The sequence below is a fragment of the Saimiri boliviensis genome, chromosome 15 (assembly GCF_048565385.1).
Source record: "Saimiri boliviensis isolate mSaiBol1 chromosome 15, mSaiBol1.pri, whole genome shotgun sequence".
Taxonomy (NCBI): domain Eukaryota; kingdom Metazoa; phylum Chordata; class Mammalia; order Primates; family Cebidae; genus Saimiri; species Saimiri boliviensis.
The window spans coordinates 27,779,985-27,794,435 of record NC_133463.1 but is presented as its reverse complement, the minus strand read 5'-3'; the positions used below and the strand labels follow the sequence as shown (position 1 = coordinate 27,794,435).

The 14,451-nt window shown below is 35.1% G+C and overlaps 1 protein-coding gene across 10 annotated transcripts in view; it reads left to right on the top strand.

Moving 5' to 3' along the window:
- Window positions 1-14,451, top strand: part of VPS13B (vacuolar protein sorting 13 homolog B) — an 805,060-nt gene that overhangs the window by 51,107 nt on the left and 739,502 nt on the right. For all 10 annotated transcript variants that reach the window (XM_074386816.1, XM_074386811.1, XM_074386814.1 and 7 more), the window contains exons 4-6: window positions 1,846-1,966; window positions 7,414-7,581; window positions 12,638-12,819. In XM_074386816.1, coding sequence (XP_074242917.1) covers window positions 1,846-1,966; window positions 7,414-7,581; window positions 12,638-12,819 — 471 coding nt within the window. The remainder of the gene's footprint in view (window positions 1-1,845; window positions 1,967-7,413; window positions 7,582-12,637; window positions 12,820-14,451) is intronic.

The window sequence follows — 14,451 nt, the reverse complement described above, 5'->3', positions numbered from 1 at the left end:
AGATGTCTTTATGAAGATTGAATAATGAAGTTATTTTGTGGAATGAAACCTATGATGTTTGTTTTTCATAAACTTAAAATGAACATAAGTTCATGAGAAAATTTTCAGTGTTGTTTATGGTTGCAAGTCTTTTTGCTTGTATGAAGTTTCAAACAATTTTTTTCTAATGTATCACTACCATCTGAAGCCATGCTATTTTGTAAAACACTTACCTTTTATTGTATATTTCTCTTAATGTGATATTGAATAAAAATTTTCTGAAAGAGGTCTTATTATGGTTCTTACTTGCCTCTAATAACCTGTTAGTTTGCTGTGTTAGTGATGATTATTCTTTTATATGCTCTTGAAAATTTTCCTTCAAATATATAAAGCAGAAAAACTAAATTTAACACCATTCTTGTAAATATTATAGTGTCACTATTGATTAATGAATTCATGGTGCACAGTGCATTATCAGCTACCCTTTGTGTTAGTATCTTTGATCTCTCACTCCACATATGCATCTTTACTTCAAGCAAAAATGTATTCTTTTATCCTTAAAAAGGGAATAATAAGTTAGTTGCCAGATGGTTTTCCCTCATGTTTTACTCCATCTGTCTTCTCTTGGTAATGCCTGTCTTCTTTAAAGAGCAGTTTATTCTTATTGACTCCACTGTAATTTCTCATTCACTCTGAGCTACTCATTTACTGCTCCCACTTCTCTTGTGGGAACTGCTAAGTCTTCTTTCTTGTAGGTTACTGGCAGTCTCTTCCTAATTACCAAATCCTGAAACAGGTCAACTAGAATGAGGACTGAGAATATCTCCATAGTTGTTAACATTACTCCATTTTTATTGAAAGGTCTGTGCTTTTTAACTTCTTCCATCTTAGATACTGTACACTCTGACCTTATTTGACTAATCATTATTCTCTGTACATGCTGCATACGTTGATACTGTTTTGCTCTTGCTTATGGTTCCCACCACCACCCCCATTTAGCTCCCAATCCTAACTGAAAACATTTCTCCATTTGATTTTGAATGGCCTGATCTTTCTGGTTCTTCGAAACAGAATGACTCTTTTTATACTCCTTGTTACTTAAAAACAAACAAAAAAAGTATTGCTCTTGTAGAATTAGTTATATATGTATTTGATAGATTCTGAAGTCCTTGAGGAGAGGATAAAAGATACATTTATCTAATTTATCCTTGCAAATTCAGCAATTGGCATGTAAGAGCATTATATAAATATTGAAACAGGACAGGAAAAAAGTACTCATTTGCAGTTTAAAGGGATAAATTTCAAAAATATGTATAATTTGTTTGTTTCTGTTATTCATATTGAAACCTAGTTAAAATTTATACCTAACATGAATAATAATTTAGTATATATTGTTTAGTAAGATGGAGAGGATTATAAGGATGATTAAGACTAATCATTAAAGATGACCAAGATAGCTTGATTTGAAAATAGTAGTTTAACCTATAAACAACAAATAGGGGAAAAAGTAAGAACCTTTTAATTTACTTTGCACTTAGAGACGGATGTTGTTTAAAAGCTTTCATTAAGTAATTTTTTCTTTTGCTAGAGCCATAAAAAAGAACTCTTTGGGCATTTTCAAGTAGTTTGTTTTGATATCAGTGAAAGAAAAAAGAATTTATAGTTTTAAACTACTAGTTATTTTTTAAATACTATTTGAGAATGCAAATGATGAAAATTGGTTATGTAGTTTTTAGAGCTAAAAAATAAAATTATGTTGATCTTGTCTCCTTTAGCTACCATAAACTGCATATATTCAACAAAATTTTTCCCTAATTCTTAAATATGATTGATGGTTTTATTTTTCTTTCTTTAAAATAAAAACAGGATGACCATGAAAGCTGCGGTTCTAACTCTACCAATCGTAGTACTACTGAGAACACAAAATCATCAATTAAACCCCGGAGAATTCAGCAGGCTGCTCCTACAGATCCTGATTTACCACCAGGTAACTTCTAATGGGATAGATAAAACCAAATTTCAAATATTGGCTGGATGTGGTGGCTTATGCCTATAATCCTAGCACTTTGGGAGGCCGAAGGGGTGGATCACTTGAGGTCAGGAGTTCGAGACCAACCTAACCAACATGGTGAAACTCTGTTTCTACTAAAAACACAAAAATTAACCAGGTGTGGTGGTGTGTGCCTGTAATCCCAGCTACTCGAGAGGCTGAGGCAGGAGAATCACTTGAACCTGGGAGACAAGGACTGCGGTGAGCTGAGATCGTGACACTGCATTCTAGTCTGGGCCAAAGAGCAGGACTCTGTCTCAAAAAAAAAATTGTTTTAGTCCTTTGTAGAATATATATTTTTAGTGTCATAAAACTTTTAAGCTGTATGTGCGTATGTACTTGCTGCATGACTTCAGAACAGATTTGGTTCAGAGGCTTCACAAATTTCATTTGGCTTTCATTTAAATTTTTATCCTCTTTTGCAATACGTTGTTCTTTGAGTTTCTTTCTTATAGTGTTAGCAAAGACTAACAGTCTCTTTGTTCCCCTTGTGTCTGGATAAACAGAGAAAAGACACTAGATAATTCTGAGTTTCTGGAAGCTCTGAAATTCACTAATGGAATCACATAATTTTTATTTCCTGGAGTTTTTATTTAGGTGGGACAGTAGTAGCTTGCATAAAACAGTTTCTTGGTAAATATTTAATTAAAGAAAAAACTGTCATGTGACATGTGTCATTACATGTCAGCTCTGTGGCCAAGGTGCATTGCTCCCTTTTTATAGTTATGAGTTCTTTATCAGTCACTTCTGTTTTGATTTTATTTATTAATGACTCCTATTTTTGTGAGATATGTTAGACATTGGTATATAGTTGTTTTCTGTGCCAAACGGTTATAAGCTTTCTGCTACTCTCATTACTTTTTGGCAGCCTTTTGGCACCATTTACTTGTAAGAAGCTGGAATTAGGTATACCATTTTATATACCCACCTCCCTCAAATATATGTCATAAGTTACATTTGAATTGAACACTGCTAACTAGTACTGTAATTACATTATTACTGATACTTTCTGTTCTTCAGAACTCTATTAAACCGGTCTTTGTTATTCATCTGGCTTCTGGATAGATCATCATAAGCTGGAAAAGTGTCAGAAGAAGATATTTTACTTCTAAATGCTTCTATTTGCATTTAGAGTTGTGTGATGATTCCAGAATTTAAAAAAACTTTTTCTTAATAATTAAGGCCTTGGGAAAAATCCTGAGAAATTAAACTGTAGCTATTCTTTTTAAATGGGCACTCCTTTTATCTCTCCAAATTTATGACTACATATGGTCTCAAGAGTTCCTATAGCAGCTTGCATATAGAAGTATTGGGATCTCTCTCTCAATATCCTGGTAAAGAATAATCAATTGTAGGTTTAATTGTTGTTTTGTTCTATATTTTATTTTTCTGAAGGAAACGCAAAAAAATTAAAGCTACTGTCAATTGTTGATTTCATAGAAACTTTCTATGGGCTAACCTGCATGTACTCAAAATAAGTCCCAGACTTTCAATGATTCTTTATTGTCTGTATTACAATTTAGACTGTTATTCAGAATTGGGAGAATTGGCCTATTTTTTGTGGCACAAAACATGAAATCATCAACATAACATAAAACATCCTTTTTTTTTTTTGAGACCCAGCCTCACTCTGTGGCCCAGGCTGGTGTGCAGTGGCGCAGTCTAAGCTTACTGTAACCTCCGCCTCTCAGGTTCAAGCAATTCTTCTGCCTTAGCCTCCCAAGTAGCTGCACCACCACGCCTGGCTAATTTTTGTATTTTTTTATAGAAATAAGGTTTCACCATGTTGGCCAGGCTGATTTTGAACTTCTGACCTCAAGTGATCCACCCACCTTAGCTTCCCAAAGTGCTGGGATTACAGGCATGAGCTACCACGCCCAGCCTAAAACATCCTATTTTTAGTAGCATGTAACAGAATTGTGCTCTACCTGAACTACTTGAGGTAGTTTTTAGATTAGCATGTACTTTTCTACCTTCACCTGACAGGAGGATTCATTGTCTCTTTTATGCTGACATATATCACAGTTAAGAAGTAACTGAAACTGTTGGTCAATTACTGATTGGCAGAGCAGCTAAACTTAATTTTGCCAATAGTACAAAAAGGGATAATTTGAGAATCCAGTTGGATAATAGTAAATCAAGTCACCATTTCAAGGTTAACTTATATGGTTATTTGAGGACTCTTTTCAGGCAACCTTATCCTTCAATTATATTAATTACAGTTCTTTCATGGTGGAGATACATTCCTGCTTTTGAAATTTTCTGGGGCAAGTTATTTCTTCCAGTATCTGTGCTTACAGCTTTGGAGTTTGGGCATTTATGTAAATCCAGAGATGATTTTTGAGAAGTTTGCCACTGCACCTGGCCTTTTATTACTTTTTTTGTGTAGGAAAGCTAATTTTTATATTTTGATAGGTGACCAGTATTCGGTAATTTTTAGTTGCTTCTGTTGGAGTTTCTATGTAAAAAGTACTGTCATCTTTGTGAAATGATTTTTTCTCTTGTTTGCAATACTTACACTAAATTCTCTTTTTTTCCCTTTATTTCATTGTCTAGAACTTCTGTGGCATCTTAAATAAAATGGTTTCCCTGACTCACGTCTATTTTTTGCTCCTATAGTAACTGCCCAAAATTATTATCTAGTTATTAAATCTGATAAATGTTTTTAATTTATATTTTATTGGGCCTGTCTAACATTGACAATAAAGATTTTTTATTCTTGGCCTTTTAAGTAAGTTTTTATTTGGAAACAATTTCAGTGTTCTGTAAAAGACAAGAGCATTATAAAAAACTTATTTTCCCTTTAACCATTTGAACATAAATTTCTTATCTGATGCTACATAATGCTCAAATAAATTTTACACCAAAAACTTGACTAAGATGCAACCAAGTCATCAACCATGGAATTTCTGACTATGAGAAACTTGGCTTCCCAGTGACTACATCAAGACGAATCAGTTGCAGATGGTATCTCTTTGTAACCAACATTTTTTGATACGTGCCATTTAATTTAAAACTATCAGAGAAATAAATAAGATACAATCTTTTTATCTAGGATTTTAAAGTTTATCAGAGAAGATAAGTATTCATATGCATAAACAAGTGACAAATAGTAACATAAGCCCGTGAAAAGTGGTAGAGACATTCTCTTTAGTGCTGATGTATAGGATGGGAGACTTGGAGAAGACAATATAAAGCAGAGGAAAATTATACTGCACTTGAACAAGTAGTGCAAATGAACAAAAATTATTCTAAAAAGGAGGAAGAACATGAGTAAAGTTAGTGAAAATTTAGTGTTTTCATCTGGTCCTGTGGATATAGATGTATGTTTAGAAGAAGGGGGTATATGAGTTATGGAAAAGTAGATAATAAGAATTTCTGGAGAAAGATTGACTAGTAACAGGCTATTTTAGAGCCATCTAATATTACATCTTATAGGTTATCATCCTCAGTGTGACTTTCCATTTTTAGATGCTTGTGGAATAGACCTGGATGATTATTATGTTATTTGAGCAAATATACTCCCAGGTTGTCTCCAAGTATGGAGTGATGAGAGCTATTAGATCTACTTGACACTTTCTTGTAGCTTGCTTAGAACCAAGTTACTATGAAGGATTATAGAAATAGTGTGTCATTTATTCCACTGATAAGTTCCTGTTACTTATTTTAGCATTGCATTTTTAATAAGGAAACAGAAATAGTCTTCTACAGAAGTAGTTCTTTCAATACTTGATTCTTTTACTTTGGTGAATTGGCCTATTCATCTCAATTTGTATGTCAGTTTTATAATACAAAATGGAAAGAAAGTATTTTTTTCCTTTTATTTTTTTTGAGACAGGGTTTCACTCCTTTCACTCAGGCTGGAGTGCAATGGCACAACTTCGGCTCACTGCAGCCTCCACCTCTGCTGCTCACTGATTCTCCTGCCTTAGCCTCCTGAGTAGCTGGGACTACAGGCACGTGCATGTTACCACACCCACCTAATTTTTGTATTTTTGCTGAGACCAGGTTTTATCACGTTGCCCAGGCTGGTCTTGAACCCCTGAGCTCAAGCGATCTGCCTGCTTTGGCCTTCCAAAGGGCTGAGGTTATAGGTGTGAGCCACCATGCCCAGCCAGAAAATACAACCTAAGTTGTATTACATTGCTTTCCTATTTGCATCATTGACAATGAATGACGGAGTTGCGTTTCGCAAACATGTTATGGCTGAATAGATTTAAATAAGCTTTCTCCTATCAGGCTTTAGTGTAGGTGTTAACAATGTCAGTCGCTGACAGAAGTTGATTCTGTTTTGTCCAGTAAACTTCTGGGTTAAAGAATAAAACCATATGGTTATTTCATCAAATAGCTAAAATTTTAATTACCTTTTAAATAGTTTCTTTTAATAGTGGAAATGCATTGCCTTTTAATCAGCTTTTTACAGTGGAAGAGATTAAGAACATTTTTTTTCCTGGCTTTTAAAATGCTTTTAATAAAGTGTTATTTATATTTTCAACTAAATTCTTCAGTAATGTATCCATGTACACACTTATATGAGAAACATAAGTGAAATTATGGAGTATTCCACAGTAGCATGAAATTAAGAGAAAAATTTTGGAGATTCTAAGAAAGCTATGGAGAAATAGAATGCTCATTAATTACTTTTCATGTTTTGAGTTAACCAGTATTTCTATTTCTTTTTCTTATTCCCTGTGTTCTTCTACGTTTATATATTCTCCTTCCTTCCATACTTTTGTTTTTTCTTTTTTCTGTCTTCTTCATGGTAGTCTTTAAAAAAATTTTTTTTAACTCATCCTGTCTACATTTTTTTCTTTATTCTTATTTTCTCCTCTACTCTCAATATTGAATATTAATAAGTGAATAGAATCGAATCCATTATAGTGGTCATGTTTCTCCTATCTCAGGCATAACTTTTAAATGTCTTTATGGCTAAACTAGGAAGAAATGATGATAGCTGGTTTAAAAAGAAGCTTAAAGAGGCTTATCTTCGAATATACTGTATAATCAGCATATTGCTTTATTTTGGAAAATGTTTATATAATACAAGAAGCAGAAATCAAACAAAGTACTTGTAGTGTAGGATAATCATTGTATGGGATCTAGTATTATGTTATAAAAAATATATATGATCTTTGTTGTTTCTGTTAGTATGTGAATACTTCACTATAGAACGTCTTGATAATGACATTTGTTCGGCTGGATCTGCTACTTATTACCTGTGTCACTTTGGCAAGCCTTTTAACCCATCTGAACTTTGGTTTCTCTTTGGGAAATATGCTAAATAATATCCACTTTTCTCATATATTAAGTTCAATAACATTTTAAGAAGTAATTGTCTACTGAGAAATTTGTGGCTATTTAAATTCTTTTTTCTTATTTTATAGGTTATGTGCAGAGTCTGATTAGACGAGTTGTAAATAATGTAAACATTGTGATAAATAATCTCATACTAAAATATGTTGAAGATGATATTGTTCTTTCAGTCAACATCACTTCTGCAGAGTGTTATACAGTAGGTGAATTATGGGATCGTGCATTCATGGATATTTCTGGTGAGTAAATGTCAAGAATACTGTATATTTTTCTATAATTGAAACAATTGCCTTGACTCTTAACTTCTCTTTGGGCCAACTGACTTGCTGGTAAATATTATTAAATCTTTATTCCTCCAGTGTGGGAAAAAAAATGCACATATACGAAATGTAGCATATAATTATAGGAGGTTAGTAGACACTCCAAATTCAGAAACCCTATATACTTGTGGTTTTGTTTGTTCGTTTGTTTTTGAGACAAGGTCTGGCTCTATTACCCAGGCTGGAGTGCAGTGGTGTGATCTCAGCTCACTGCAACCTCTGCCTCAGGCTCAAGCAGTCCTCTCACCTCAGCCTCCTGAGTAGCTGGAACTACAGGCACATGCTGCCTTGCCTGGCTAATTTTTGTGTTTTTTGTAGGGACAAGGTTTAGCCATGTTGCCCAGGTTGGTCTTGAACTCCTGACCTCTAGTGTTTAACCTGCTTTGGCCCCCCAAAGTGCTGGGATTACAGATGTGAGCCACAATGCCTGGCCTAAACTTGTTTTTAATACTTTTAATTTTCGTTCTTTCTTACCTGCCACATGCTTGTTTCAAATGTGATGTGTAATACAATCATGTATTACTTAACAACAAGGGCATATTCTGAGAAATGCATCTTAGGTGATTTTCTTGTTATGCAAACATCACTGGGTATGCTTATACAAACCTAGATGGTATGGTCTACTACACACCTCAGGTATATGGTATAGGCCAGGCGTCCCCAAACTTTTTACACAGGGGGCCAGTTCACTGTCCCTCAGACCGTTGGAGGGCTGCCACATACTGTGCTCCTCTCACTGACCACCAGTGAAAGAGGTGCCCCTTCCTGAAGTGTGGCGGGGGCCGGATAAATGGCCTCAGGGGGCCACATTCGGCCCCCGGGCTGTAGTTTGGGGACTCCTGGTATAGGCTCTTATTGCTCCCAAGCTGCAAACCTGTACGGCATGTTACTGTGCTGAATACTTTAGGTAGTTGTAACACAGTGGTAAGTATTTGTGTATCTAAACACAGAAAAGTGCAAATGGACAGAAAAGGTACAGTAAAAATATGGTATTATAATCTTATGGGACAACCATCATAAATATATTGATCTGTTATTGATTTAAGTATTGTGCAGTGGATGACTGTATTTTACAGTACTATAGGTTGTAGCAATAAAAGTTAAATGATACTTAGTTTGAATTTTTTATATTTCTGAAAGGTGAAAGGCATCATGTTGCTTTTCCAAGCTTGGTAAAGGCAAGGCAATATATCTGATTGATTATTTTGTCACCCAAGTGGTGAACATAGTACCTACTGGTTAGTTTTCTTTTATTCTTACCCTCCTCCCACCCTGCACCCTCAAGTAGGCCTTGGTATTTATTGTTCCCTTCTTTGTGTCTGTGTATACTCAGTGCTTAGCTCCCACCTATAATTGGGAACATTCGGTGTTTGGTTTTCTGTTCCTGCATTAATTTGCTTAGGATAATGCCCTCCAGCTCTATCCATGTTGCTGCAAATGACATGATTTTATCATTTCTTTTGGCTTTGTAGTATCCCAGGGTGTATATGTCTCACATTTTCTTTCTTTATCTAGTCCACTGTTGATGGTCGTCTAGGCTGATTCCATGTCTTTGCGATTGTGTATAGTGCTGCAATGAACATGCACAGGCATGTGTCTTTATGGTAGAAAGATTTATATTCAAAGCATATTGCCTATGCTTTTGAGGTCTTAGTCACAAATTCTTTGCCTAGACCAATGTCAGTTCTTACATTGAAGTCTTTAATCTATCTTGAGTTGATTTATTGAGGGATAAGGGTCTAGGTTCATTCTTCTGCATATAGATAACTCAGTTTTCCCAGCACCATTTATTTATTGAAGAGACTGTTCTTTTTCTCAGTGTGTGTTCTTGGTCACTGTATGGAAAATCAGTTGGCTATAAATGCATGGATTTATTTCTGGGTTCTTGATTCTGTTCCATTGGGCTATGTATCTTTTTTTTTTTTTTTTTTAATGCCAGGACCATGCAGTTTTGGTTATTATTGCTTCTAGCATATTTTAAAGTCAGGGAGTATGATGCCTCCAGCTTTGTTCTTGCTTTAAGTTGCTTTGAGTAATCAGGGTCTTTGTGGTTCCATGCAAATTTTAGGATTGTTTTTTGAAATGTCTGTGAAAATGTCATTGGTATTTCGATAGTTGATAGGGATTGCGTTATTTTGCAGATTGCTTTGGATAGTATGGAAATGAGTTTGGAAGAATTCCCTCCACTTAAATTTTTTGGAATAGTTTGTGAATATTGGTATTAATTCTTTAAATGTTTGGTAGAATATGACAGTGAACCCATCAGGTCTTAGGCTTTTCTTTGATTGCTTTCTCCAGGCTTGGGAAGTTTTCTCTTACTATTTCTTTGAATAACCTTCCTACCCCCTTTTTAAAAATAGTATTCTTACATGTTATATTTTGGGTTTGCTGTTTTCAATCAATACTATGTTTTTTGTTTTTTTAACTATACTTTGGACTTTGGGGTACATGTGCACGTCCTGCATCCTGCAGGATTGTTGCATAAGTACATTGTTGCATACATAGGTACACCACTCCCCCACCCTGCTGTCCCTTCCCCCCACCTTCCCACTATCCCTCCCTCAACCCCTCAATCTAGCCTATTAAGTATTGTTCCCTTCCCTGTGCCCAAGTGTTCTCGTTGTTCATCACCTGCCTATGAGTGAAAACATGAGGTGTTTGGTTTTCTGTTCTCATGTCAGTTTGCTGAGAATGTGGTTTGAATAGATTTAATACTATGCTTTTCATATTTCCTTATACTGACATATACAGTTATAGAGCACTAATTTCGGTGATGAATAATATTTTACTGATTAAATTGTAGCACATTTCTAACGTAAGTACCAGAAACTATAATTCATCTTGTAAGTTTTTGAAATATAGTTGCTGTTATATTTTGTGTTTAAGAAAAAGCATTTTTAGGCCAGGCATGGTGGCTTATACCCGTAATCCCAGCACTTTGGGAGGCTGAGGCAGTTGGATCATGAGGTCAGGAGTTTGAGACCAGCCTGGCCAAGATGGCGAAACCCTGTCTCTATTAAAAATACAAAAATTAGCTGAGTATGGTGGCTGGCGCCTTAATCCCAGCTACTTTGGAGGCTGAGGCAGAAGAACTGCTTGAAACCAGAAGACGGAGGTTGCAGTGAGCCGAGATCACGCCACTGCACTCCATTCTGGGGGACAGAGCAAGACTCTATCTCAAAAACAAAAACAAAAACATTTTAAAACTTAGTAATTTCTTCTTTTACTGAATAATAATTTTCTAGGGTAACCTTGAAATATTAGTACTTCACATTCTTTTTTTAAGAGACAGTCTTACTCTGTTGTTCAGGCTGGAGTGCAGTGGCATGATCTTGACCCACTGCCAAGTTCTGCCTCCCAGGTTCTTATGCCTCAGCCTCCTGAGTAGCTGGGATTGCAGCGTTTTCCGCCATGCCCAGCTAATTTTTGTATTTGTAGTAGAGATGGGGTTTCACCACTTTGTCTAGGCTGGTTTTGAGCTCCTGGCCTCAAGCAATCTGCCTCGGCTTCCCAAAGTGCTGGGATTATAGGTGTGAGAACCACCATGCCTGGCCTGAATAGCTTACCTTCTTATAGCATAGTAAATAAAAATGTGAACTCTGCAGTAAGGTTGCCAGAGTTTGAATTATAGCTCTGATCTTTATAAACTGTACAACAGTAGACAAATTATTTATTACCACTGTGCCTCAGTTTTCACATCTTTTAAGAGGACTGTGTAAATATTGTCAGATAAGAGATGTAAAAGATGTAGTGTAGTATCTCATATCAAATACTCAGTAAATGATAATTGTTTATCATAAAAAGAGGGAAGGAAATACCTAGAGGGTATATTATTTTTTTCTAATTTCTAGTCCTACTATTGTAATTTCTTAATTTGTATACATGTATAATATTAGTAAGTAAATCATATATTCATATAATATGTAAATTTGAAATGATAGGGTAGTCATGTATCTTTTTCAACTACTGGACAACTTTGAAATTTATCTGCAAATAATACTACTGTTTAGACACATCTTCTCTAATTTTTTCTTTTTAAAAACTTAAAAAATAAAATAAAATTTTGAATTAATTAGAAGTTGCCAGGATATACTCAGAAATAGGGTTATTATAACCTGAACTAAAACACATTTTATTGTTTCTTAAATTCCCATGGCTAACTTAAAATCACTGGGCAAGTAGATTTCAGCCTTATATTTACCTAGGAATTGCTTATCAGTTAAGAATAAAATTACTTATTTGCTAAAGGCTTCATTTTATAGTTTTATACTTTACCATCAATTGTTTTATTTTTATTCCCTTGAAAATATACTCTAGACTGGTGATTTCTTTATTAATGTGGTGTTGTACACTAGACCTTTCTGTGATAATAGAAATGTTTTATATTTTCACATTCCAGTATGGTAACCACTAGTCACATGTGGCTGTTGAACTCTTGAAATGTAGCTAGTGCAACCAAGGACCTGAATTTTTATTTTTGTGTAAGTTTAATTAATTCAAATAGCCACATATGGCTGGTGGCTACCATATTGGATAGTGCAGATTTAGAGTAGCAGAGAGTTTTTTAATATAAAATAAATGTCAAATGAATGACTTTTTCAAAGAATTACCTTTAATGTGGATTCTTAAGAATTTTGTTATCTCATTGTGTAAGACAACTGTAGTGAAATTTTTCATAATTAAAAAAATATGTAGTCATGTTGTATGCAGATTGAGGGTAAGTAAATTCGGTCTCTAATTCTCCATACATAAAATAGGGAGGGTTGTGCCTATTTCATAAAGTTGTTGGAAGATTTAATTATATAATAAAGTGAAAAATTCATTGCATATGGTTTGGCATTATGTATGTATTAAATGCTCCATGAATCTTATTTTCTGTTATTGTTAATTTTATTGCTGTTTATACTAATAAATAATAGTCACCTTTCCCCTGCTAATTTTCCTTTTTACTTAAAATATTTTCCTTTCTTTTTAGCAACTGATTTGGTGCTGAGAAAGGTTATCAATTTTTCTGACTGTACAGTTTGTCTTGATAAACGGAATGCCAGTGGTAAAATAGAATTTTATCAGGATCCTTTATTGTACAAATGTTCCTTCAGAACTCGTCTTCACTTTACATATGATAACCTGAATTCCAAGATGCCATCTGTTATTAAAGTAGGTATTTCTTATTTTTTTTGTGGTTAAGTTGCCTGTCTCTGTTTTGTTTATTGACTCTTGTGGATGCTAATCATTATTAACAGATGATGAAGAAATTAATCTTTTTTTTATTATAGTCTTTTTTTAAATTGCATTTTAGGTTTTGGGGTACATGTGAAGAACATGCAAGATTGTGGCATAGGTACACACATGGCAGTGTGATTTGCTGCCTTCCTCCCCTTCACCTATATTTGGTTTTACTCCCCAACTCCCCACCCCCCATCTCTCCCCCATTTCCCCCCAACTGACCCCAGTGTGTAGTGCTCCCCTCCCCGTGTCCATGTGTTCTCATTGTTAAACACCCGCCTATGAGTGAGAACATGCGGCGTTTGATTTTCTGCTCTTGTGTCAGTTTGCTGAGAATGATGGTTTCCAGATTCATCCATGTCTCTACAAAGGACACGAACTGATCGTTTTTGATGGCTGCATAATATTCCATGATGTATATGTGCCACATTTTCCCTGTCCAGTCTATCATCGATGGGCATTTGGGTTGGTTCCAGGTCTTTGCTATTATAAACAGTGCTGCAATGAACATTTGTGTGCATGTGTCCTTATAGTAGAACGATTTATAATCCTTTGGATATATACCCAGTAATGGGATTGCTGGGTCAAATGGAATTTCTATTTCTAGATCCTTAAGGAATCACCACACTGTCTTCCACAATGGTTGAACCAATTTACACTCCCACCAACAGTGTAAAAGTTTTCCTATTTCTCCACATCCTCTCCAGCATTTGTTGTCTCTAGATTTTTTAATGATCGCCATTCTAACTGGTGTGAGATGGTATCTCAATGTAGTTTTGATTTGCATTTCTCTAATGACCAGTGATGATGAGCATTTTTTCATATGTTTGTTGGCCTCATGTATGTCTTCTTTTGTAAAGTGTGTGTTCATATCCTTTGCCCATTTTTGAATGGGCTTGTTTGTTTTTTTCTTGTAAATCTGTTTTAGTTCTTTGTAAATTCTGGATATCAGCCCTTTGTCAGGTGGGTAGAAATTAATCTTATAAATATTTATGCTCTTTGTTTTTATACAAGTTTTATGTTTATGATTTTTATGTTATATTTATACATTTCTGTATAATGTGTTCTAGTAGAGTTTAGAGACAACATTTTTCTATAACTGTAATTTTTTTTTTTTTTTTTGAGACGGAGTTTTGTTCTTGTTACCCAGGCTGGAGTGCAATGGCGTGATCTCGGCTCACTGCAATCTCCACCTTCTGGGTTCAGGCAATTCTCCTGCCTCAGCCTCCTGAGTAGCTGGGATTACAGGCATGCGCCACCATGCCCAGCTGATTTTTTTGTATTTTTAGTAGAGACGGGGTTTCACCATGTTGACTAGGATGGTCTCGATCTCTTGACCTTGTGATCCACCCGCCTCGGCCTCCCAAAGTGCTGGGATTACAGGCTTGAGCCACCGCGCCAGGCCTATAACTGAAATTTTTTAAAATTTTATCCAGCTGTTTATTAGTGTTTCTCTCTTCAAGTAGATAGAGGAAATAATACTAAAAAGTGTATTTATACCCATAATGGACTGCATATCAGTATTCTATATTTCAGTTCTTGTAATCTTGTTCAGCATGATCT